We start from the raw sequence: 24,861 nt of genomic DNA on the forward strand, positions 1-24,861 counted from the left end.
GTCGTAGGTGTAACGCGTTGTATGTTCCCAAGTCCTGAGTAATGGTTCCTGTGTAATGCCAGGCACAGCACTTGGGCCATAGGTGTAATACCGTGTATGTTCCTGACTCCCCAGTAGTGGTTCCTGTGTAATTCCAGGCACAACACTTGTGTCATAGTTGTAACACCCTGTATGTTCCTGACTTCCCAGTAGTGGTTCCCGTGTAATGCCAGGCAAACTGTTTGGGTCATATGTGTAACATCCTGCATGTTACTGACTTTCCAGCAGGGTTCCTGTGTAATGCCAGGCACAGCACTTGGGCCATATGTGTAATACCGTGTATGTTCCTGACTCCCCAGTAGTGGTTGCTGTGTAATTCCAGGCACAGCACTTGGGCCATAGGTGTAACACCCTGTATGTTCCTGACTCCCCAGTAGTGGTTCCTGTGTAATGCCAGGCACAGCACTTGGAATAAATGATGACTAACTGAAACCTTCAGCTGCCAACAGGTGTTGTTGATATACCCCGATGTGGACAGCTGAAAATGTGTACCCTGACCGGGACTCGAACCCGGGATCTCCTGCTTACATGGCAGACGCTCTATCCATCTGACAAGGGGAGGCCGCCAATTGTGAAATTCAGATTCGATTCATACTGCGCATAATAAAAGCTCATGGCCACAGGTGTAATGTGGCAAAGCACCAAGATGCACTTCTCAGCCGTTGTCGAGAAAATCGACAGTTAAAAGAAACCGTTGCGGTGAAATACTCTCTACGATTAATAATTTTCTACAGCGTCGTAGCGCAGCGGTAAGCGCTCGGTTTTGTAATCCGAAGGTCGCCGGATCGAATCTCGCACCATGCAACTTTTTTTTTATTATTAGTTTTTTGTAATTCAAGTATATATATATATATATATATACATACACACACACACACACACACACACACACACACACACACACACACACACACACACACATATATATATATATATATATATATATATATATATATATATATATATAAACTATTAATGAATTGCTTATGCATGTTGGTGAAGGCGGATCGCTCTCAAATTGTACCGCCTCCATTTTTCCGTTTGTTTAACAGGGTGTACCAAAGCTCTCACGTCCGCACTGATTTTCGACGATGTTATAAGTTGCGCTAGGGACCGCATCTGCCTTCCTTCGAAGTTAGCAGGCAACTACGCTGTTATGCGGCGGCTCGTTTCGGCCCATTCAACATCTGTCCTTCTAGTGTAACGAGCGAGTAACGGAGTTTATATTTCATACCTGCCGCAGCAAATTTGTGTTCGTGGGGTCTCTATTCTAATTCGAACGTTTGACTTATTCGTTTCGGAATATCGTTTCTACGTCTTCCGTTAACTATACGTGGTTAACATTATGAAGACAATTAATAACATTTGTGAAATACAACTTTGTTTGCGGAAAACATAATGATGTTCGAAGTCGCCAGTTTTTCCAAGACAAACGACTTTCAACAACTTATTATATGCATAATTGTTGCAAATGATTGCCGGGAATTATATACATATATATATATATATATATATATATATATATATATATATACATTTGAATTACAAAAAAACAAATAATAAAAAAAAATGCATGGCGCGAGATTCGATCCGGTGACCTTCGGATTACGAACCAGAGCGCTTACCGCTGCGCCACGACGCTGTAGAAAATTATTAATCGTAGAGAGTATTTCACCGCAACGGTTTCTTTTAACTGTCGATTTTCTCGACAACGGCTGAGAAGTGCATCTTGGTGCTTTGCCACATTACACCTCTGGCCATGAGCTTTTATTATGCGCAGTACGAATCGAATCAGAATTTCACAATTGGCGGCCTCCCCTTGTGAGCCACCGAGGACACAGATAAATAGCGCGACTTCAGGGACTTATCCCTTGCACGCTCCCCGTGAGACTCACATTCCCAACTGTCCACAATTCTACAAATGTAATGTACCTTATAGACATTTGCCCATTCACTCATTACTCGTGCACGCTTTGGCGATTCCCGTAAGAGTTTGGGCAACCTGTGCGCATTCGTACAGACGAAGGTCAATGGTTGGGTAGCCATTAACTATATATATATGAAGACAGCAACTGTTCTCGAAAGAACAGATTACTGTTGTTGACCATACAGCTTTTCCCTGGAACAAATGATGACTAACTGAATGAATCGGCAAATGTCTATAAGGTACATTACATTTGTAGAATTGTGGACAGTTGGGAATGTGAGTGTCACGGGAAGCGTGCAAGGGATACGTCCCTACAGTCGCGCTATTCATCTGTGTCCTCGGTGGCTCAGATGAATAGAGCGTCTGCTATGTAAGCAGGAGATCCTGGGTTAGAGTCCCGGTTGGGGCACACATTTTCAGCTGTGCACATCGAGGTATATCAACAACACCTGTCGGCAGCTGAGGGTTTCAGTTAGTCATCATTTATTCCAGGGAAAAGCTGCACGGTCAACAACAGTAATCTGTTCTTTCGAGAACAGTTGCTGTCTTCATATACATACAGCACTTGGGCCATAGGTGTAATACCGTGTATGTTCCTGACCCCCAGTAGTGGTTCCTGTGTAATTCCAGGCACAACACTGCAACATAGTTGTAACACCCTGTATGTTCCTGACTTCCCAGAAGTGGTTCCCGTGTAATGCCAGGCAAACTGTTTGGGTCATATGTGTAACGTCCTGCATGTTCCTGACTTTCCAGCAGGATTCCTGTGTAATGCCAGGCAAAGCACTTGGACCATAGATATAATACCTTGTATTTTCCTGACTCCCCAGTAGTGGTTCCTGTGTAATGCCATGCACAGCACTTGTGTCGTAGTTGTAACACCCTGCATGTTCCTGACTTCCCAGTAGTGGTTCCCATGTAATGCCAGGCACACTGCTTGGGTTGTATGTGTAACATCCTGTATGTTCCTGACTTTCCAGCAGGGTTCCTGTTTAATGCCAGGCACAGCACTTGTGTCATAGTTGAAACACCCTGTATGTTCCTGATGCTCAGAGGGGTTCCTGTGTAATACCAGGCACAGTGGTTGGGTCATACGTGTAACACCCTATATGGTCCTGACTCCCAGTAGTAGTTCCTGTGTAATGCTAGGACAGCACTTGGTTTGTACATGTAACACCCCATACGCTCCTGATTCGGGTAGTGTCATATTGTGGAGGTGTGAATGAAGAAGCCGATCTGGCAAGGTAACGTGACTGCCCGGCAGGTACTACCAGGCGACAGAGGAGGGCCAGCCATCGAGGCGGCAGGTGTTCGCCGTGGAGGAGGGCGGCAGTCCCCGCTGCCTCAGCTGTGACGTCACCAGTCCCGAGGGGAACGCCTGCCTGCGCGCCTCCGCCAGCTTCAGCCACGACCTCAGCTGGTACTGGCTCACCTGCCTCGGGCCCGACCCGCCTGTCATGACGACGCATCCGACTGCCGATCCCGACAGTGAGACCATGCAAAACGCTCATTTTTTTAATGTCACCCTCATTTTCTAAGGGTTTGGCCTATTTAAGACCATATGAAGTAATTTATGTCTCTCGAGTAGTTTTTTTATTCTTTTCTTGTGGCGTTCTCACCTTGCTTCTGTCCGCATTGAGTCCTTGTTTTTCTTTGTTTTGTCCTGCAAGGTTCATGGAACTTTTTACTTTTACTCTGAACTTTTCTCTTTTTTCGTATTTCTTCCTCTGTTATTTCCATTTCTCTCAGGTCTGCTTTAATTCCCTTGATTTACGTCATTTATTTCTTTTTCGGTTTCTGTCAAAACTGTTAAAAGCTCCGTTTGTCATTCTTTCCTTATCTTCACTTTTTACGTCTCCATAAAATGCAACTCCTTTTTTCCTCATGTTTCTAGCATTCTTTCTATTCTATCGTAAAATTCTTTATTATTTATTAATTTCCGTTTGCTATTGTCAAGTTTAGTTCCTAAGATTTCCTGGCTGTTTTGCTTTCCTTCTTCTCTGTGCCATCTAATTTTTTGGCCGTATTTAACGAAAGGCATTCTCGACTAATGAGAGTGTAGTAGTGTTCAAGTTCTGCATTTACAGATGAAGATTCATCAGTATACAAGTTTTTTGTGAATTGATAAGCTATTTCCCTTTTCCTTTCCCTTGCTGACTTAGCCTCTTTGTCCATAAAGTTTTGTAGCCTTTTTTATTTTTTACATAATCAGTTTCCATATATTTTGGTGCCTCCTTCCTGTTTGTCACAGTAACTACTATTCCAAAAGATATACATAGATCTGCTTTTGAAGTTGTCTCTCATACGAGATTTATCTGCATTCTACCATCTTCTATAGATTCAGCTAAGATAGCAAGATAGTGTCTACAAAGGCCAATAAATCAATTCTCAGATAATTTCCATTTTTCTAATCATTTTTCTTAATTCCTAGACGCGTGGAGTGGCCGCGCGGTTTGAGGCGCCATGTCATGGATTCTGCGGCCACTCCCGCCGGAGGTTCGAGTCCTCCCTTGGGCATGGTTGTGTGTGTTCTTAGCATAAGTTAGTTTAAGTACTATGTAAGTCTAGGGACCGATGACCTCAGCTGTTTCGTCCCTTAGGAATTCACCCACATTTGAACCTTTGATTTAATTCCTTCTTCTTCTGGTTTTTCCTCCATTCCCGCCGGCCGGTGTGGCCGAGCGGTTCTAGGCGCTACAGTCTGGAACCGCGCGACCGCTACGGTCGCAGGTTCGAATCCTGCCTCGGGCATGGATGTGTGTGATGTCCTTAGCTTAGTTAGGTTTAAGTAGTTCTAAGTTCTAGGGGACTGATGACCACAGCAGTTAAGTCCCATAGTGCTCAGAGCCATTTTGAACCTCCATTCCCTTATTATCTTACCCTGGACACAGTTGAACAGCAGTGCGACAATCCACTCTTAGCTTTATTCCACTTTTGATCTCAAGTGTATTGAAAGTTTCACAAAAGATTTAATTTTGCACTTTTTTTTTTTGCTTGTTGGTGTGTTATTTTTGACTGATGTGTATTGATAGTCATTAAAATTGCGACACCATAAGACGATATACAATAGAATATTTATGTTCTTGGATACGCAAATGCACTTGAAACGCCATCCACATTCATATATAAGCAAATGTAATGTAGCAGGTTTGTCATTTATATATCAAATTTGATTGCTGGTTGTGTGTGAGAAGTTCGTCTTATGATTCGTGTGTGGAGGAGAAACATCTACCAGTGAGTATCGAAACTCGACAGCGGCAGGATCGTGGCCTATTGACACAACGGTTTATCTTCCCATGATGTTGCTGCTTGCGTTGGTCATAATCCCACGACTGTCGTTCGAATATGATATTGACAGGTTTAGGACTTCCATAATCAATACCATGCAGGATCTCAGTTACCACTCACGCCTAGCGCCCAAGGGGACACACATATTGTTAGCTCGGTCATGCAATGTCGAACAACCATGTCACGTACTTTGAGTCAGGGAAAGGGCGTCTTTGCATCAGGACAAGTATCCACACGCACGGTACAACAAAGCCTGCAGCACGATGAACTGTCAGACCATTGTTGAGGTTTCGCTTCGCATGGCGGCAGAGAGGCACGCCGATATCGATGTGGCCAACAACAGTGGACACATGAGAGTCAGCATGTCGTCTTCCCAGATGATACACGAGTCCTAGTTGAGTGTAGTTTCACAACTGACATATCCATCCTTGGATGTTCTGAGAAGAAGGAATAACACCAGTTCGCATCCTCGTTCAAAAAAAAAAAAAAAAAAATATGGTTCAAATGGTTCTGAGCACTATGGGACTTAACATCTGTGGTCATCAGTCCCCTAGAACTTAGAACTACTTAAACCTAACTAACCTAAGGACATCACACACATCCATGCCCGAGGCAGGATTCGAACCTGCGACCGTAGCAGTCGCGCGGTTCCGGACTGCGCGTCTATAACCGCTAGACCACCGCGGCCGGCCGCATTCTCGTAGTCATGTGAGTATAGCACCTGGCGTGAGAGTGAACAGCCAGGAAACAACTGGATGTTGTGCTGGCCATGGTCCACCGTCTTCTGACAGCCGCCCTGGGTTGCCGTGACGTTAGGACACCTGAAACCAGTGCCTTAGCGTCGCTTCGATCCCTGACGTCACAAGCTCATTCAGAAAGCTGTTTCTTGACTATGTGGACGATGTCTTTAGCCGCATAGGCGCTTCAGTCTGGAACCGCTCGACCGCTACGGTCGCAGGTTCGAATCCTGCCTCGGGCATGGATGTGTGTGATGTCCTTAGGTTAGTTAGGTTTAAGTAGTTCTAAGTTCTAGGGGACTGATGACCTAAGATGTTAAGTCCCATAGTGGTCAGAGCCTTACATGTTCATTCCATTTCATATTGCTTTGCAATATTACGCCTAGACATTTAATAGAGATGACTGTTATCAAGCAATACTCTAGTAAAGCTGTACCTGAACATTATAACATTATGGGTTTGTTTTTCCTACTAACCTGCATTAACTTATATTTTTCTACATTTAGATCTAGCTGCTATTCATCACACCAAATAGAAATTTTGCCTAAGTCATCTTGTATCCTCCTACAGTCACTCAACTTTCACACCACCTCGTGCACCAAGCATCATCAGCAAACAACCGCAGATTGCTTCCCACCCTGTCCGCCACATCGTTTATATATATAGAATATAATAGCGATCCTATCACAGTACCCTGACCACCGAGCGAGGTGGCGCAGTAGTTAGACACTGGACTCGGATTCGGGAGGACGACGGTTCAATCCCGCCCCCGGCCATCCTGATTTAGGTTTTCCGTGATTTCCCTAAATCAAACCAGGCAAATGCCAGGATGGTTCCTTTGAAAGGGCACGGCCGACTTCCTTCCCCTTCTTTGCCTAATCCAATGAGACCGATGACCTCGCTGTCTGGTCTCCTTCGCCAAAACAAACCAACCCAACAGTACCCTGGGGCGCTCATGACAGCACCCTTGTCTAATGGACACTCGCTGGCGAGGACAACATACTAGGTCCTATTACTTAAGCAATCTTCAAGGCACTCACGTATCTGGGGGCCTATACCGTATGCTCGTTCCTTCGTTAACAGCCTGCAGTGGAGCACCGTGTCAAACGCCTTACGGAAATCTAGGAATATGGAATCCGCATTTTGCTCTTCATCCATGGTTCGCAGGATGTTATGTGAGAAAAGGCCAAGCTGAGTTTAGCATGAGCGATGCTTTTTGAAACCTGGCTGGTTTGTGGACAGAGGCATCTCCTTCTCAAAGAAATTTATTATATTCAAAGCGAGAATATGTTCAGTGTTCTGTGGCAAAGTGATGTTAAAGATATTGGTCTGTAATTTGCGAGTCCATTCTTCTACCCTTCTTATATACAGGCATCACCTGCGCTTTTTACACTCGCTGGGGACTTTGCGCTGGGAGACAGTTCGCGATAATTGCAAATAAGTAAGAGGCCAATGCCGTAGAGTACTATTTGTAAAATACAGTTTGAATTCAATCAGGACCTTGTGACTTATTTGCTGTCATCTCTTTCAGTTGCTTCTCTACACCAAGGATCCTTATTACTATGTCGTCCATACAGGAGTCTGTTCGATGATCAAACGACGATATGCGTGAACGATTCCGTAAATGCGCAATTTAAAACTACGCCTTTACTTTTGCTATCTTCTATTGCCACACCAGACTGGTCAGACTTTACGCAGGACCAGAATTTTCTCTGCTTCTTGGCAATATCTGTTGCTAAGGTGTGACGGTGGTAGTTGTAAGATTCGTTTCGTCTTTCTTCAGATGACGAAACTATTGCGTGGCAAGCAGGTCCAGGTTGACTAGAAGATGATATTCGAGGTTAAACATTTTGTGGACAGTTAAAATTCAGATTTCTATAACAGAGGAGACCGGTATTCAGCTATCGTTGGGACATACAAGTCGCATTGTGAGGTGCATGAACATAGATTATTATTTCTCAATTCAGCTAGTAAAGACTGATGTGGTTTTACTCTGAATTAATGTCATACACCCGCTGGACAAAGATATGGAAACACTGCGAGAAACGTATGCTTCAACATAAATGGAGATGCCAGCCAAGTCTGCAAGTGGTGCTGCTGTATTCGACCAAAAACGGCACCAGTGTAATGTCCTCAATACGTTGCACGTGTCATTCGTGGTCAGAATAGCGTTCTGTGTACTTACTTGTGCATTATGTCGGAGTTAAGTACATTCGAATGTGGGCAAATTGTTGGTGCTTGTACGGTGGGTGATTGTATAACCAAGGGAATTGAAGCGATTGCTGTTTCAAGAGAGACAGTATCGAATACCGCATACAGGAAAAGCGGAAAAACATCATCCGCTAAGTCACAATGCAGACAAAAGTGTATGTTGAGTGACCGTTGAGCCGTGGTAAAAATTGCTGTTTTGAAGAGCGCGCCGCAGCGCGTAGTGTGAAGCAGTCGCCCTCCGTTTCTGGCGTTGGCGCCGCTGTGGCAATCGCAGCTTTGGTGTCTTCCTCTGGTGGGAAAGGTTGCCTGTTCACGTGCGTTTAAGGAGCGCTATGAGCTCGCAAGAGGGCGAGTCTGGTCAGTTGGTCAGCCGGGTCAGTGTGGGGCAGTCAGTGTCTGTCTGTCGTCCGGAGTGCTAGTATGTGTTAGGCCGCCAGTCTGCTCGAGTTTGTTCAGGCAATGGTTACTGGCGGTCCGATCGATCGGTTGGTCGGTCGCGCACTGGGACACAAGATGACTTGTCCGTCTTGAGTGTCGGCGCATGTGAGGTCGCCACGTGAGTCCAGTGGGCCGCGCCGTATAGCGAGGGATAGTGGCTTCGCGGCCGATACGGCCGTACGTGGGGTCTGGACCCCTCCACCACCCTCCACACCTATAGATCCCGCATCCGCCCTATCCTTTGTGACACCCATCCGGCCTGGATCTCCGCCCCCCCCTACCTTTTATAAATCCCTCCAAATCCTTGAACGCCATGCTCTCCGCCTCGCCTATCGCATCCGTCTCCCCTCCCCCACACGGATCCTGTACGATCTCATCCCCTTCCCCCACCTCCTCCTTTTCCTTGAAAGGATACGGATCCTGTACACCTCCTGCAAACTCGATCCTCCTCATCCGCTTGTCTCACCCATCCTCTCCCACCCCCGCCCGCTGCTGCGCCTGTATTCCCACGTCCCACCCGGTCTCCATCTCTCCACCCTCCTTACCCTCTCCCAAGGTGGCTTCCGCCAGCTCCCCCTCCCTGATGATGTCCTCCTCCCCTCCATCTACCCCTCCTATCAACTTTGATCCTCCCCCCCCCCCCACTTCCTGTGTCCTTTCCTTTAGGCACCCTCCCACCCTTCTCTTCCCTTCCCTTCTCTTTCCTTTTCCCCCTCCCTCCTCCCCTCTTCCCCCGGGCTTCCCCTCCCCCTTCCTCCCTCCCCCTCTCTCCCCTGCCCATGGCATCTCTGCTCTCCCCTCTCCCTCTCCCACTCCCCTTCCTCCTCCTCCTCTCTTGGTAGGTCCCTGGACTCGCACACGCTCAGTGAACATTCGCGCGCCGGAGATCATCGCCGTCAGTGTTTCGTGTGTGTGCCTTCGTTTGTGTGTAGTGTTTGTTCGCCGTCACTCCACCACCGTTCACGTGCCATCGCCATCATCGATGTTATGTGCACCGTGTCAACTAGTGTTAGTGATGTTTCTCGTCCAGCGTGAACGGCTCCATGTCTTTTTTTTTGTTTTTTAGTGTGTACATTTTTTGCCCGCCGTTTTTACTGAATTCTCTGTGCCACCTCTATGTAATACGTATTGTCAAACTCAAGGCTGAAGAGCGGCGTACTCGGCTGCCGACAGCCCGCCTTTGTATAAGGTGTTTAAAATCATAATAACGAAAAAAAAAAAATTCGCCGCCGACACGAGAGCAACATGAGCTGACCCACGACATCGGTCTGGCCGGGGCGAATTGCGACGCCGTGAGATGGGAGATCGGCACGCCTTCCTGCGTCCGTTGAAGCGGCTGGCAGCGGACGGTTCGGGAGAGCGTTTTGGGGGTGCTGCGCCAGGTCTTCGTCAGACATCGCAATTTTGTTTTAGAAGTTAAGTGATTCGTGATGCGTTGTTTCATTTTCTTGTTAAATTCCACTTGTTTTCTTGGTCAGTCTCTCGTCCCCAGCTTGCTCGTCTGTCTCCCGTCCGCATTTGTTAGGCAGTTAGTGTCTGTGTTGTGGTTGGCAGGAGAGCCAACACCGTGTTACTAGAGGAGGTCGAAATGCACGGGTATTAGCTCACGCAGGCTGGCGTGAGGTCTGGAACAGGACAAGGAAATTAGAATTTAGAAAAACGGACGTAGCTGGTGGAATACTCAACTTTAATCCATTAATGATGAACGTCGCTCTAGACGGTACATGATTCACAATATCAATGGTAACTGAATATGGCGCCTTGCTAGGTCTTAGCAAATGACGTAGCTGAAGGCAATGCTAAACTATCGTCTCTGCAAATGAGAGCGTATTTTGTCAATGAACCATGGCTAGCAAAGTCGGTTGTACAACTGGGGCGAGTGCTAGGAAGTCTCTCTAGACCTGCCGTGTGGCAGCGCTCGGTCTGCAATCACTGATAGTGGCGACACGCGGGTCCGACGTATATTAGCGGACAGTGGCTGATTTAAAGGCTACCACCTAGCAAGTGTGGTGTCTGGCGGTGACACCACAGTCTGTCTGTCTGTCGGTCTGCCGTACGTTAATAGCTGCCTGTGTCATGTTCGTCGGATTCGGTGTTAACGAATTTGTTCCTTGAAGTGTAAAGGCCGAATTCCTGAAATATGTTTTTATCTTGCCTATCATCTTGTGAGGCGGTATATGTGTAATGTAGAGCTTTGTATATTTTAGGTAAGACTGCATTTCATGGGTTTTTATTTAAATGGTCGTTTTAGTATATAAAGTTGCCACCCTTCCACCGTAAGAGTTTTCTTTTAAAAACGAGTTGCACTTTCGCCGGCAAGTAATTTGTTTTTTAAATGTGAGTGTTTTGTACCATTTCGATCCCTCCTACGGGGTGCATAGTTATGTGTTTGTGTGAGTTGCTAAAATTTTTTAGTTTAAAGTAATCTGGTGTGTTGCAGATTTGCACCAGTGTAGTCTTTCAGAGGTTGTTGTGAGTGGTCGTGACTACGGCCGTGTTAAAAGGGAGCGGCAAGGTTCTCAGCCAGAAAGCTCATACCGTAAAAAAAAAAAAAAAAAAAAAAAAAAAAAAAAAAAAAAGTTATTTTGTTTTCATCAGTTACCCACTGGCAACTACTTCCACGCTCCCATATTGTGATTGAATGTGTTAATGTTCTTGATGAATCGCTAGTAAACAAAGTAAATTCTTTAAGAAAAGGTTTTGAAAGTAAATTCACGGTTCAACCGTGACAGACTGTCATTGAAAACGATTGTCGTGAAAAATAAGACAATATCACCTGCAAAAGTCACTGACGAACTAAATGTCACATTCGTGAAGGGAGCTCCATAAGGAAGGAATTGCACCGCGAGCTGGAATTCCGAAACCACTCATCACTGACGCAAATGCGCGTAAACAGGAAAACGTGGTGCCGAAGCTATAGAAACTGGACTATGAAGCAATGGAGGAAAGTCATTTGGCCAGATGAGTATTGTTGCACGCGGTGTCAATTTTACCTGCTCCGAAGGGTTGGGTCCCTTGCCTACCCCTCCTCCTGCTCCGCCTCCTCCTTCTCCTCTCTCGCCACCCGACTCGCAGTAGAGGTACTTACTGAGCCTTTCCGCTGGTTTTCTTAACATAGGACCAGAATCTCTATGGATTTTTCGCCACATTTCTAGAGAGAGTTTCGTTGTGGAAACTATTAAATGCTTCTCGCATTGAAATCCGCACCAAATTTCGAGCCACAGTGAAACTTCGCCAATCTTGGAGATTTTGCGGTCGTCTAAATTATACGTGCTCCTGCAGCAGCTTTCTGTCGTGTTTTGTGTACCATGGGGGATCAGTTCCGTCTGATATTAATTTATTTGGTATGAATCTCTCGAGTGCTGTTGATACTATTTCTTTGAACTAAAACCACATATAGTCTTCACTTACATAGTTTGGAAGGATTAGAGACTCTCTCTTAGAAAGACGTCACCCGAATTTTTAGTTGCTTTTATAAATATATATATTTCGCATTTAGTTTTGGTGAATTTCTTGTGGCTAAGAGGTCAAGTGTGTTTTCGTAACCATTTACAATTTGAATGGCCTCGTGAGCTAATTGTTCAAAATAATTTTATAAAAAGCATTTAGAACAATTATGGAAGTTGTTTTCTATCGACAGTAGGGTATGAAAATGTATTTTTGTCAACATACGGAGGGTAGATTGAAGTCACTGCCAACTGTAATCGTATGAGTAGGGTACCTATTTGCGATGAGACTCGAGTTTTCTTTGAAATGTTCAGCAACTGGTCATCTGAGACCGGGGTTTGGTAAAAGGAGCCAGTTATTAATTTATTCCGGTTGTCGAATATAACCTCTGTCCATACTAAGTCACAGGAACTACCTGCTTCAATGTCGCTTGTGAGCTGGAACACACATTGCATTATTTCTCCTTAAGTTGTGCTTCTTGTTTCTGTTGTAGTGGAGATCATTACAATTACGGCTTTTCCATCCAAAACCTAGGATGCTTTCTCTGTGACCGTGTAAATACCAGAGCTGAACAATGTAGAACAACAACGTACGGTACAAGCATAGCATTCTGTATTACTTCATTTCCTTATTTCTAACATTTTAAAATTGTACGTCGACTTTAGATGACATGTCAGTCATAGATGTTCTTATCTCTGTTTATGAACGTACTTTGTCATGTTTTGAACATTATCCCGCTACACTTTATTAACTAGTGTTTCGCCGCAAGGGATATCGGATTTTAGAGAGTAAATTAATATGGAGTACGTCGTTCTTCTTTTCAAACATTCACGTACCCATTTCTTCTTTCCTTATTGTCTTTTGGGCATGCAGTTGTAGTAATTAAAGTAGGCACAAACGCAGAGATCAAAAAGAAATGATTAGCGTACATTCGCATTCTGTTTACAGCGTTCCTTTCTTGTTGCTCCCATGGCGATGGACTGTTTCTATCGCAAGCAGTAAGCGTGAAAGGAAGCTACCGTACAGACAGAGGGATCTATATTTATATTTGGCAGAACTAATTACAAACTGACATAATCATCGGAATTGCTTTCTTTTCCCAAAAGATATAAATATTTCGATTTCGGAAAAGAAGCTCTGTGTTTCGCCAAGATGTCGAAGAAGAAGGTCCGTTACGTACTGTTTGTATCAAGTGAGATGTGGAGACGGCGGTGTGAAAGCGGACAGAAGAAGTACGAGGAAGGGCGTCCCTTACCTGACGGATCGCTACCTGGCGAAGGGGCAAGTGTGGCAAATGTCCGCCGTGCAAATGTCCGGCGTGGCAAATGTCCGGCATTCGTTGCACGCTGTATTCAACTTCTGACTGAGTTTACGTCCCAAGAGTCAAACGCTGGGGTGCGGGGTTCGGTGGTGATCTGGGCAGCCATACCAGGGTATTGCGTGGGCCCCGTAGTTACCCTGCAAGGTCGCATTAAGTGTCAAGGATTCATCATCATCATCAGTTATCTGGTATATTAGCAGGTCCTTTGCCTCTCCATTTTCTGCGATCCATTGCTTCCTTCTTAAGGCTGCTGTATGTTGTACCGTCCATCATGTCATCCAGTATCTGGAATCACTTCCTTCCTCGCTTCCTTTTCCCTTCTACATAACCTTCTAAAACTGTTTTTATCAGTCCGTCATTCTTTCTTAATATATCCCCAATACAATTTCTTTTTCTTCTCTTTATTACATCTAGTAACTGTCTTTTCTCTCCCACTCTTCTCAGTACCTCTTCATTTTTTACTCTGTCCATCCAACTTATTCTTTCCATCTTCCGCCATGTCCAGATCTCAAAAGCCTCCAGCCTTTCTCTGTCTTTTTTCCTCATAGTCCATGTTTCAGCGCCATATCGAAGAACACTCCATACAAGACATTTTATGAGTCTCTTTCTGAGTTCTCTGTCCAGACCGCCGGAGAAGATTCTCCTTTTCTTATAAAACGCCTCTTTTACGATTGCTATCCTTGTTTTAATTTCTGTGGTGCACTTCCAGTCGGTGTCTATCCTGCTTCAAGGATTATGTGACCATTTTGGCTGATCAAGTTCATCCCATGGTACAATGTTTGTTCCCGGATGGTGACGTTGTGCTCAAAGACGGCAGTGTTCCTATTCACGCTGCTCACATCGTCCAGGACTGGTTTTGTGAGCACGAGGATGAACTGGCGCATCTCCCCTGGCCACCAAAGTCACCAGATCTCAGCATTATTGAGCCTTTGTGGTCTGCGTTGGAGAGAAGGGTGCGTGGTCGCTGTCCACTTCCATCATGGTTACCTGTTCTGGCTACTGTTTTGCAGCGTGAATTGTGTAAGATCTCCTCGAAAACCATAGAGGAGCTGTATTCGTCCGTTTTGACACGACTGGAAGCTCTTCTGAATGCGAACGGGTTTCCTGTACCGTATTAGGCATGCTAATGTGTTGCGCTTTGTATGGTTTCCTATTTTTTGCCCAACCCTTCCATTTACAAGGGAGGCTTTGGATAAGCATAAACATATCGCTCAACATTCATTTTTTTTACTTCATAGAAACTGGCTTTCGGGATGAGCCAGTACGGCCATCTCGATACTGGAAGATACGACAGTGCGTTCTTGACAAGTGGGAACATTCATTAGGGCCAATCCGTGTCATGATACCAAGTTTCATACGCTTAGACCTGTCATGTAACGTCTTGCAGGCAGTTTTAGTGATTGTGACGGTGCGAAGCTAAGGATAATACAACACAACACCGAGCGGAGAAAATCTCCGACCGTCCGGAAATCGAACACGGGCTCGTCTGGTTAGCAATTTGCCGCGCTGACCCCGCAGCTACCGAGACGGACGGCTGCAAAGCATTTACTTTTTATTAGTAGTATCAACGCTACAGTGTCCCCATTCTGCCCCAACATACACTACTGGCCATTAAAATTGCTACACCACGAAGATGACGTGCTACAGACGCGAAATTTAACCGACAGGAAGAAGATGCTGTGATATGCAAATGATTAGCTTTTCAGAGCATTCACACAAGGTTGGCGCCGGTGACGACACCTACAACGTGCTGACATGAGGAACGTTTCCAACCAATTTCTCATACACAAACAGCAGTTGACCGGCGTTGCCTGGTGAAACGTTGTTGTGATGCCTCGTGTAAGGAAGAGAAATGCGTACCATACCATCACGTTTCCGACTTTGATAAAGGTCCGATTGAAGCCTATCGCGATTGCGGTTTATCGCATCGCGACATTGCTGCTCGCGTTGGTAGAGATCCAATGACTGTTAGCAGAATATGGAATCGGTGGGTTCAGGAGGGTAATACGGAACGCCGTGCTGGATCCCAACGGCCTTGTATCACTAGCAGTCGAGATGGCAGGCATCTTATGCGCATGGCTGTAACGGATCGTGCAGCCACGTCTCGATCCATGACTCAACAGATGGGGACGTTTGCAAGACAACAACCATCTGCACCACCAGTTCGACGTCGTTTTCAGCAGCATGGACTATCAGCTCGGAGACCATGGCTGCGGTTACCCCTGACTCAGCATCACAGACAGGGGTGCCTCCGATGGTGTACTCAACGACGAACCTGGGTGCACGAATGGCAAAACGTCATTTTTTCGAATGAATCCAGGTTCTGTTTACAGCATCATGATGGTCGCATCCGTGTTTGGCGACATCGCGGTGAACGCATATTGGAAGCGTGTATTCGTCATCACCATACTGGCGTATCACCCGGCTTGATGGTATGGGGTGCCATTGGTTACACGTCTCAGTCACCTCTCGTTCGCATTGACGGCACTTTGAACAGCGGACGTTACATTTCAGATGTGTTACGACCCGTGGCTCTATCCTTCATTCGATCCCTGCGAAACCCTACATTTCAGCAGGATAATGCACGACCGCATGTTGCAGGTCCTGTACGGGCCTTTCTGGATACAGAAAATGTTCGACTGCTGCCATGGACAGCATATTCTCCAGATTTCTCACCAACTGAAAACGTCTGGTCAATGGTGGCCGAGCAACTGGCTCGTCACAATACGCCAGTCACTACTCTTGATGAATTGTGGTATCGTGTTGAAGCTGCATGGGCAGCTGTACCTGTACACGCCATCCAAGCTCTGTTTGACTCAATGCCCAGGCGTATGAAGGCCGTTATTACGGCCAGAGGTGTTTGTTCTGGGTACTGATTTCTCAGGATCTATGCACCCAAATTGGGTGAAAATGAAATCACATGTCAGTTCTAGTATAATATGTGTGTCCAATGAATACCCGTTAATCATCTGCATTTCTTCTTGGTGTAGCATATTTAATGGCCAGTGGTGTATTCATGACGCCCTCTGACCAGTGAAGTTCCTAACTCCTGCGCTGCATTAATCAGCAACGAGTCGCCGAAAGCGAATGTCCAGCGGCACACTGCATACAAAAACGTTTTTACTAGCATAATGGCGAGGCCCGTTGGATAGTGTGCAGTACAACATCGCCAAGAGAATCAGAAATCTGGTCGCGGCCAGGGTGTTCTACTTTGCAGTATTTTGGCTCTCTACATCTACACCAACATGCTTACTCTGCAAGTCATCGTCAGTTGCATGACAGACGGCACTTCCCAATATTCCACTATTAGGGTTTCTTCCCTATCCATTACGATATGGAGAAAGGGAAGAACGATCGTTTAAGTGAGTCTGTGCGCAGTCTGAATACTCTAATTTTCTCTTCGCAGACCGTACGGGAGCGATATATTGGAGGCTGTAGTATATACCTCACTTAGTACTGTTTGATAGTTTTTAAGTAGACTTTATGGAGTAGTTGACGTACGCTGAAGCGCCAAAGGAACTGGTATAGGTATGCGTATCCAAATATAGAAATACGTAAACGGCCAGTACACGGTGCTGCGGTCGGCAGCACTTCTATAAGACAGCAAATGCCTGGCGCAGTTGTTAGATCGGTTACTGCTGGTACAATGGCAGATTATCAAGATTCAAGTCAGTTTGAACGTGGTGTTACAGTCGGTGCACGAGCGATGGGACACAGCATCTCCGAGGTAGCGATGAAGTGGGGATTTGCCCGTACGACCATTTCACGAGTGTACCGTGACTATCAGGAACCCGGCAAAACATCGCTTCGGATCCTGTAAGAACGGGACCAACGATGACTGAAGAGAATCGTTCAACGTGACAGAAGTGCAACCCTTCCGCAATTTGCTGCAGACTTTAATGCTGGGCCATCAACAAGTGTCAGCGAGCGAACCATTCGACGAAACACAATCGATATGGGCTTTAGGAGCCGAAGGCCCACTCGTATAGCCGGCCGCTGTGGCCGAGCGGTTCTAGGCGCTTCAGTCCGGAACCGTGTGACTGCTACGGTCGCAGGTTCGAATCCTGCCTCGGGCATGGATGTGTGTGGTGTCTTTAGGTTAGTTAGGTTTAAGTAGTTCTAAGTTCTAGGGGCCTGATGACCTGCGATGTTAAGTCCCATAGTGCTCAGAGCCATTTCAACCATTTGGTTCACAACCCACTCGCATACTCTTGATGACAGCACGACACAAATATTTACGCCTCGCCTGGGCCCGTCAACACCCACACTGGGCTATTGATGACAGGAAACATGTTGCCTGGTCGGAGCAGTCTCGTTTCTAATTGTATCTAGTGAATGACGTGTACAGGTATGGAGACAACCTCATGAATCCATAGACCCTGCTGTCAGCAGGGGACTGTTCAAGTTGGTGGAGGCTCAGTAATGTTATGAGGCGCGTGCAGTTGGAGTGTTATGTGACCCCTTATGCTTCTAGATACGACTCTGACAGGTGATCCTGCCTGATCACCTGCATTCATTCATGTCTATTGTGCACTTGGGTAATTCCAGCATGACAATGCGACACCTCAAACTTCCAGAATTGCTACAGAGTGGCTGCAGGAACATTCTTCTCCTTGATGTAGAATATTTAACGGCCAGTAGTGTATTCACGACGCCCTCTGACCAGTGAAGTTCCCCCTTCGCTGGCCACCAAACTCCCCACAAATGACCATTATTGAGCATATCTGGGATGCCTAGCATCGTCTGTTCAGAAGAGATGTCCACCCCATCGGACTCTTAGGGATTTGTGGAGAGCCCTGCAGAATTCTTGGTGTCAGTTCCGTCCAGCACTACTTCAGACATTAGTCGAGACCTTGCCAGCTCTTGTTGTGGCACTTCTGCGTGATCGCGGGGGCCCTACACGATATTAGGCAGGTGTACCAGTTCCTTTGGTTCCTCAGCGTATATATATATATATATATATATATATATATATATATATATATATATAGAACTGCCGTATATATATATATATCTTCACTTATGAAATTTGCTATTAATGACCCATCCCAGATCAAAAGCAATAGCAAAATGGTTCAAATGGCTCTGGGCACTATGGGACTTAACTTCTGAGGTCATCAGTCCCCTAGAACTTAGAACTACTTAAACCTAACTAACCAAAGGACATCAAACATATCCATGCCTGAGGTAGGATTCGAACCTGCGACTGTAGCGGTCGCGCGGCTCCAGACTGTAGCGCCTAAAACCGCTCGACCACTCCGGCTGGCAAAAGCAATAGCAATGTGCATAGCTACAACGCTAGGAGAAAGGCTGATCTTCACTACTTTGGGTTAACACTAACTTTGGCACAGAAAGGGGTGAATTATGCAGTTACAGAAATCTTTGGCCACTTACTAAACAGCATCAAACGTCTGACAGATAACCAACCAACGTTTAAAAACAAATTAAAAGAATATCTGAATGACAACTCCTTCTACTCAGTACATAAAGTTTTAGATGTAAATTAATGATCTTAGAACTAAAATAATAAAGACCACTTGAAATACGATTTGTAAGGAACCTTTTGTTAAACTGATACGTTCCACATCATTAGAAAGTGTCGTCTTCATGATCTACGGAACAAGTGTTAATCTAATCTAATCTAAACTGAAGCACACTGATCAGTATTTGCTTGCATGTAGCTGCCGCCACCCGGCCCAGCGCAGGGCTCGGGCCATAAGCCTGTCTACTGAGCGGTAACACCTGAGAGAATTCTTATAGAAGAATGGCTACAGTGACAAGCAAATTAAGAAGGCTTTGCGCGAAATTTACAGCCCAGAAACAACATCGGAAAAGGTTCGGAAGAATCGTCAAGAGACGAGCATATGATGTTAAAACAATCTTCCAATCACCAAAGAAGACTAAATGACTAGGCCATGGATCTAGCGGAGCTGCACATACGTTGGGTCAATAGCATTCAGTGCAAGAGTGGACTGTGGTACATCGGGTAGACAAAATGCTGCGTTCAACAGCTCTGCTTGGAGGAGGCCAGGTGCATTCACCTGGGCCATAAAGACAAATCGGCGGTTTCTGAGCACAGCTTGGAAGGAAGAAGGAAGATTAACGTCTCGTCGACATCAAAGTCACTAGAGATGGCAGCTTCAAGGAAAGCCATATGTTTCATTTTAAATAGAATCCATGGTCAGTAGATTGTCGAACACCATAAAAAAGGGAGCCATCGAAATTAGGACTGATGATGGCCTCGTAAACAGTGATGGTGGCTACGTACTAAGTTCTGCTTGGGACACGTCACTAGCTACTATTCGCACTCCCAGCAGAGAGACATCCGTACGGCATGCTAGGTGGCGTCCGAATGATCATGGCGGGACTCGAGCACGGTCCCTCCCGCCAACACAACCCCCCCCCCCCCACCACTCACCCTTTCGCATGGGAAGCGGGCGTCGGTACAGAGCAGCCCTTATAAAAGGAATACCAAGACCCTGTCTCGGCACATGGCCAAAAGTTGTGACACTCGCCGAAACGCTGCGACTTTTCGACAAACTCACTTCACTGGAAATCCAAGAATTTTACCTTGATCTACAATTAATTTTAATACAATCTGTGCAAGTCAGCGCCAGGAACGGCTGGCAATTGGCAGATCTTCTTGTCGACAGTGGCAGTGATGGTAGAAACCTTGCCCTCGTCACTTAGTGAAAACAAGAGCAAAATCACACTGGTCAATATGTTACTTTCGATGTGTGGGCTGTTGAAGCAAGTAGTGCTAGAAAAAATTTGTTTCTAATCTATGATGGGGAGTCTTCTAATTCGTAAAAGACAATCTAATGCTTAAGTTAGCAACGCAAAATTTTATTGGATTTTACCTTCACATTTTATGCGAACGTAGAATAATCTGTAAAAAAAGTTGAGTACATACGCGGAATAGGGGCCCTGCAGATCATCGATATTAGGGGCCCTTTATGACTTCAGACCTTTCACTACCTTTTTTCCGGATTCAAAGTTACCTTGTTTTTTGGAGTGAAAGATACTGGTTTGTGGTTACTTTAGTTAGACTCATAGTGAGAAGTAACATTATGAAAAAAAAATTTCCCCCTGTTTAGTTTTCCAATGTGAGGACGGATGGGACATACCAGATTGTTATTAAGTATCTCCAAGGTTTGAGGAGAGGACTGGCCAAAAGATAAAAGACAAAGAAAAACGACTGACTTTAGTGGATAGAGCATTGTTCTAAGTTTTTAATTCAAATTACTGTTCCTGAATGTGGGAAGTATTTGTGACGCACCAAAGGTCAATATGTGCGTGCACTTGTTTGACAAGATTCGTCCGGGAAGATGCAACAGCAGTCCGATTTTCAGTTATATTTACTGGGCTGCCTGTCTACATGACGCGAACTGATTCGATACAACAATGTGGGGCGGAACGGAGCGGATCAAAGGGTTAACAATGAAACTTCAAGAGTGTGCAGCCAACGGGTGCAAGCAGTAATAATAGGAATTCTACAAACCATTAGAGGCTTCCCTTTATCGGTAGGACATGAGCACATAGCAATAACATGCAGCAAATTCCCACGTATTCTCTGCAAACCAGGGCTGATTCGAGAACAATTTTTCACACAAGCGACTTACAATTTGGATCCCCCCTTCCCCCTCGCCCTTCCTGCCCTTCTTCCTCCTACGCTTTTATGTGTGTCAGTTTTCGCTACTAATTGTGATGCAAACTGTGTACAATTTTTGCTCTTCAGCATCTCTGGCGCCCCTCTCAGCTTGGCGCCCCAAACGACGGTTTGTGTGCTTAAACCGGCCCTACTGATAAACTGTCTCGGGCCACTATACACAGGGTGACAAAAGTCATGGGATACCTCCAAATATCGTGTCGGACCGCCTTAAGTGGCAACTCGACATTGTATGGACTCAAATCATTCTAAGTCTTCTTTAGAATCATTGAGCCATGCTGCCTCAGTAGTCGTTCACAAATGCACAAGTGTTAACTGTGCTGGATTTTGTGCACGGACTGATCTCTTGATTAAGTTCCATAAATGTTCGATGAAATTCATGTCGGGCGATCTAGGTGGCCAAATCATTCGCTCGAATTGTCCAGAATGTTCATCAAATCAATCACGTACAACTGTGGTCTGGTGATATGGCGCGTTGTTATCCATAAAAATTCCGTCGTTGTTTAGGAACTTGAAGTCCACGAATGGGTGAAAATGGTCTCCAAGTAGCGGAAAATAACCATTTACACATTCAACGATCCATGCAAACACAGCCCACACCATGATGAAGCCACCATCCACTTGCACAGGGCCTCGTTGAAAACTTGGGTCCATGGCTTCATGGGATCTGCGTCACACTCAAACCCTACCATAAGCAATAATATTATCTTGGAACTCTTCCATTTGGTCCGTGTTTGCATAGAAAAACAGAGAGAGAACTGACCAAGGACACAGAACAAAAAGCACACACACGCAAAAGAACCACTTCCCCATCACACACAGAGACGTAAATAATGAAGAGAAGTCTTCGTAATTTGCGCTAGAGTTTTTCATAGCCTTTCTCGCCACTTGCGATACGCCTCTCGCGACACACGCGAACAGCAAGATGGCGTAATATTCTGGATCAGAAACAAAGTGCAAAAGTTTTGTTTTTCTATGTAAAAAGCAGCCACACGAACGTGAGTACACGAATAGCTAAGCAACAGCTAAATACACACAAAAATAACTGGTTACCACAACACTACCACAACCCCAAGTATATACTGCTGACATACGAAATTCATCTTTGAGTATTTTTTTACTAACAGCCGTTCACATGGTTGCAGATGACATGATGTTCACTAAGTAAAAAGACGGCAACAGAAAAAAGCGCACAGAAAATATGTCACAAACAGCGCCAATAATTGCTTAAAATATGCTGTAGCATACAATAAATAAAGTAGTATGAAAATATCAATATAAAACTATGTTTCAGAAGACGATTTGTAAAATGTAATAATGTCTTACTGTGTTTGTACAACCATACCATTTTCTGCATGTTTTAGATTTATAAAACCCCACTGATGATGGTGATATTTGTCGCCGAAACTAGTTTGGGATAATAAAGAAATAAACGAATAACAAGGTGTTTTGCATCAAGGCGGACTCAATTTCTGATATTACTGTCGTACGATAAGCTTTTACCATCTGAAATCGGGACCCAACTGATCAGGCCATGGTTTACCAGTCGTCTAGGGTCCAACCGATATGGTCAGAGGTACTGCAGGCGATGTCGTGCTGTTTGCAGATGCACTAGTGTTGATCATCTGTTGCCATAGGCCACTAATGCCAGATTTTGCCGCACTGACCTAATGGACACGTTCATCGTATGTTCCATGTTGATTCCTGTGTTGTTTTACGTATTGTTTCTTGTCTGTCATGCGGCCCCAGTCACATCGGAAACCTTTTCAGATGAACCACTTGAGTAGGAATGACAGCTCAGTCAATGCACTGACCTTTTGTATCCTGTGTTCGTGATACTACCCCCATCTGTGTATGTACATATCACTATCCCATGACTTTCGTCACCTCGGTGTATGTACCAATGGTAGTCCAATTGTTAAAGTATCCTGACACGGAGTTGTTGCTTGTGTGGCAGGCGACGTGCTGCAGTGGGTGGACAACGAGGATCTGCGGACGCAGCTGCTGAGGAAGCAGCAGCCGCGCCAGCTGGACGACTGGGTGGAGGTGGGGGTCGGGCTGCGCGCGCAGGTGCGGCTCTGGCTGCCGCCGGGGCTCGATCCCCGCACCTCTGAGAGGAGGCCCGCCATCGTCTACGTGTGAGTACACCGCTGTGCGCGTCTACGAGTATGTTAAAGGCTGTGCAGTCCTGCTACAACACATAAACGTTCAAAATCCTGCTGGTAGAGCGCAAAATGATTCTGGAAAATTAGGGTAAGCGTGAAACAAAGGTGTTTCGACTTCTTCAGAGACAGCGACATGGAAAAATATACCAAATGTGTAAATGATATTGTTTTCGCCATTTGACACTTCTTACATCCTTCTCGGTAGAGTATTGAAGTTTCGTTTTGTGGCTTTGATCAAATGATCGTGCAATTCGCATATTTCAGCACGAGCACATGAGTACAAAACAAAGATTTATACCATGAGAGTCGTACTGAGTATACTGATATCCAACATACCATTCTTTACCTTTAGAAATTAGTTGCATTGGATGTTGTAGTAGAAGTCAAGAACATCATCTTACTATTTTGATTATACAGGGATCGTGATGTTGTTACCATTTATATGATACTGGACCTGCTCCAGCTACGTATGGGTAGCAGTATGCCTTAACTACTGGACAACAAATCTGGCGTAGTGGTAATTTCTTTACTTACTATTTCCTGCATTTCCCTTCACGCCCCTTAAACTTTCATTGTGTGCGAACAACTCTGTTCTTATTAGACTAACAAATGACACGTCCTCATCGCAGATTGTTTAAGATGTCGGAAGCAGCTCGTGCTAGTCATATTGTTGACGGGGTATTGGCCATTGGGAGTCTCGACTAACGTAGTACAGATATTAAAGATTCATAAACCATTTGCAATATGTACACGAGAAAGAACCACTTCGCCACTTTAACTAGCTATTAACTGGCCCATTCTTATATATTTGTGAAATTATTATATTTTTTTCTGCAAGGCAGGAATTATTTGAGAAAAATTACTTTGCTTATATATACAGCAAAAGGGAAAAAAAACTTTAAGCTTCCCATCGAGCAGCTCAAACTGTATCACCAAATACCGTAACGTAGGGGAGTAAAGATTCATAAGTTGATAGCAAACAATTAGAAATGTATTCCGAAAAGAAAGAAAAAATTCTGGTGTGAAAGGCTTTTCGAAATTAATTACTGTTGCTGCAGCAGGGTCATGGAGTTGAGTGATGGGTTCAATTCGAAATGTGTTTTTGAGTGTGTACTTCTCCCTTTTCCTTGTCTTTATATTATAATTCTGTTTTGTCTTCGGAGAACATTATCGGCAGAAGTTACGATAAACCAGCTGGTGACAGTGTTGTGACCGTTTGCAGTGCTCGTTTTCCAGGCTAATGGTCGCATCTGAGACTCTTCCGAAACTAGATGGCATTATTAGTGGTAGTGGAACAGTGAAGATTTTAACGCTGTCTCGCGGTTCAAAATGAAGTCTGGTGACATTTATTGAGACTGATTTCATATTGTAGTCGTGCTGAGGACTAATCTGGGTTCACCAGCAGATTTTCCCCAGCAAACTTGTGGACCAATGTTTGGCGTGATTTTTCTGGCGGTCCCCACACCGCAAGGCCCGCGTACATTCTGGCAGCAACAGCAGCGCGACGCCATGCAAGTTTCGAGGATGAGACAGGAGGACCGTTTCAAAAACTGGCAAAAATTTCCTTCGTGGAAGAAGTACTGCCATTCGTTTGATCCTTCCACCTCGTCTTCTGTTTC

General features: G+C 45.2%; 1 protein-coding gene across 1 annotated transcript in view; it reads left to right on the forward strand.

Moving 5' to 3' along the window:
- The window catches only part of LOC126262207 (venom dipeptidyl peptidase 4-like), a 425,317-nt gene that overhangs the window by 362,965 nt on the left and 37,491 nt on the right, over positions 1 to 24,861 (forward strand). The window contains exons 11-12 of the mRNA XM_049958631.1: positions 3,231 to 3,454; positions 23,035 to 23,215. Of these exons, the coding sequence (XP_049814588.1) occupies positions 3,231 to 3,454; positions 23,035 to 23,215 (405 nt within the window). The remainder of the gene's footprint in view (positions 1 to 3,230; positions 3,455 to 23,034; positions 23,216 to 24,861) is intronic.

Source organism: Schistocerca nitens, chromosome 6 (genome assembly GCF_023898315.1).
Source record: "Schistocerca nitens isolate TAMUIC-IGC-003100 chromosome 6, iqSchNite1.1, whole genome shotgun sequence".
Taxonomy (NCBI): Eukaryota; Metazoa; Arthropoda; class Insecta; order Orthoptera; family Acrididae; genus Schistocerca; species Schistocerca nitens.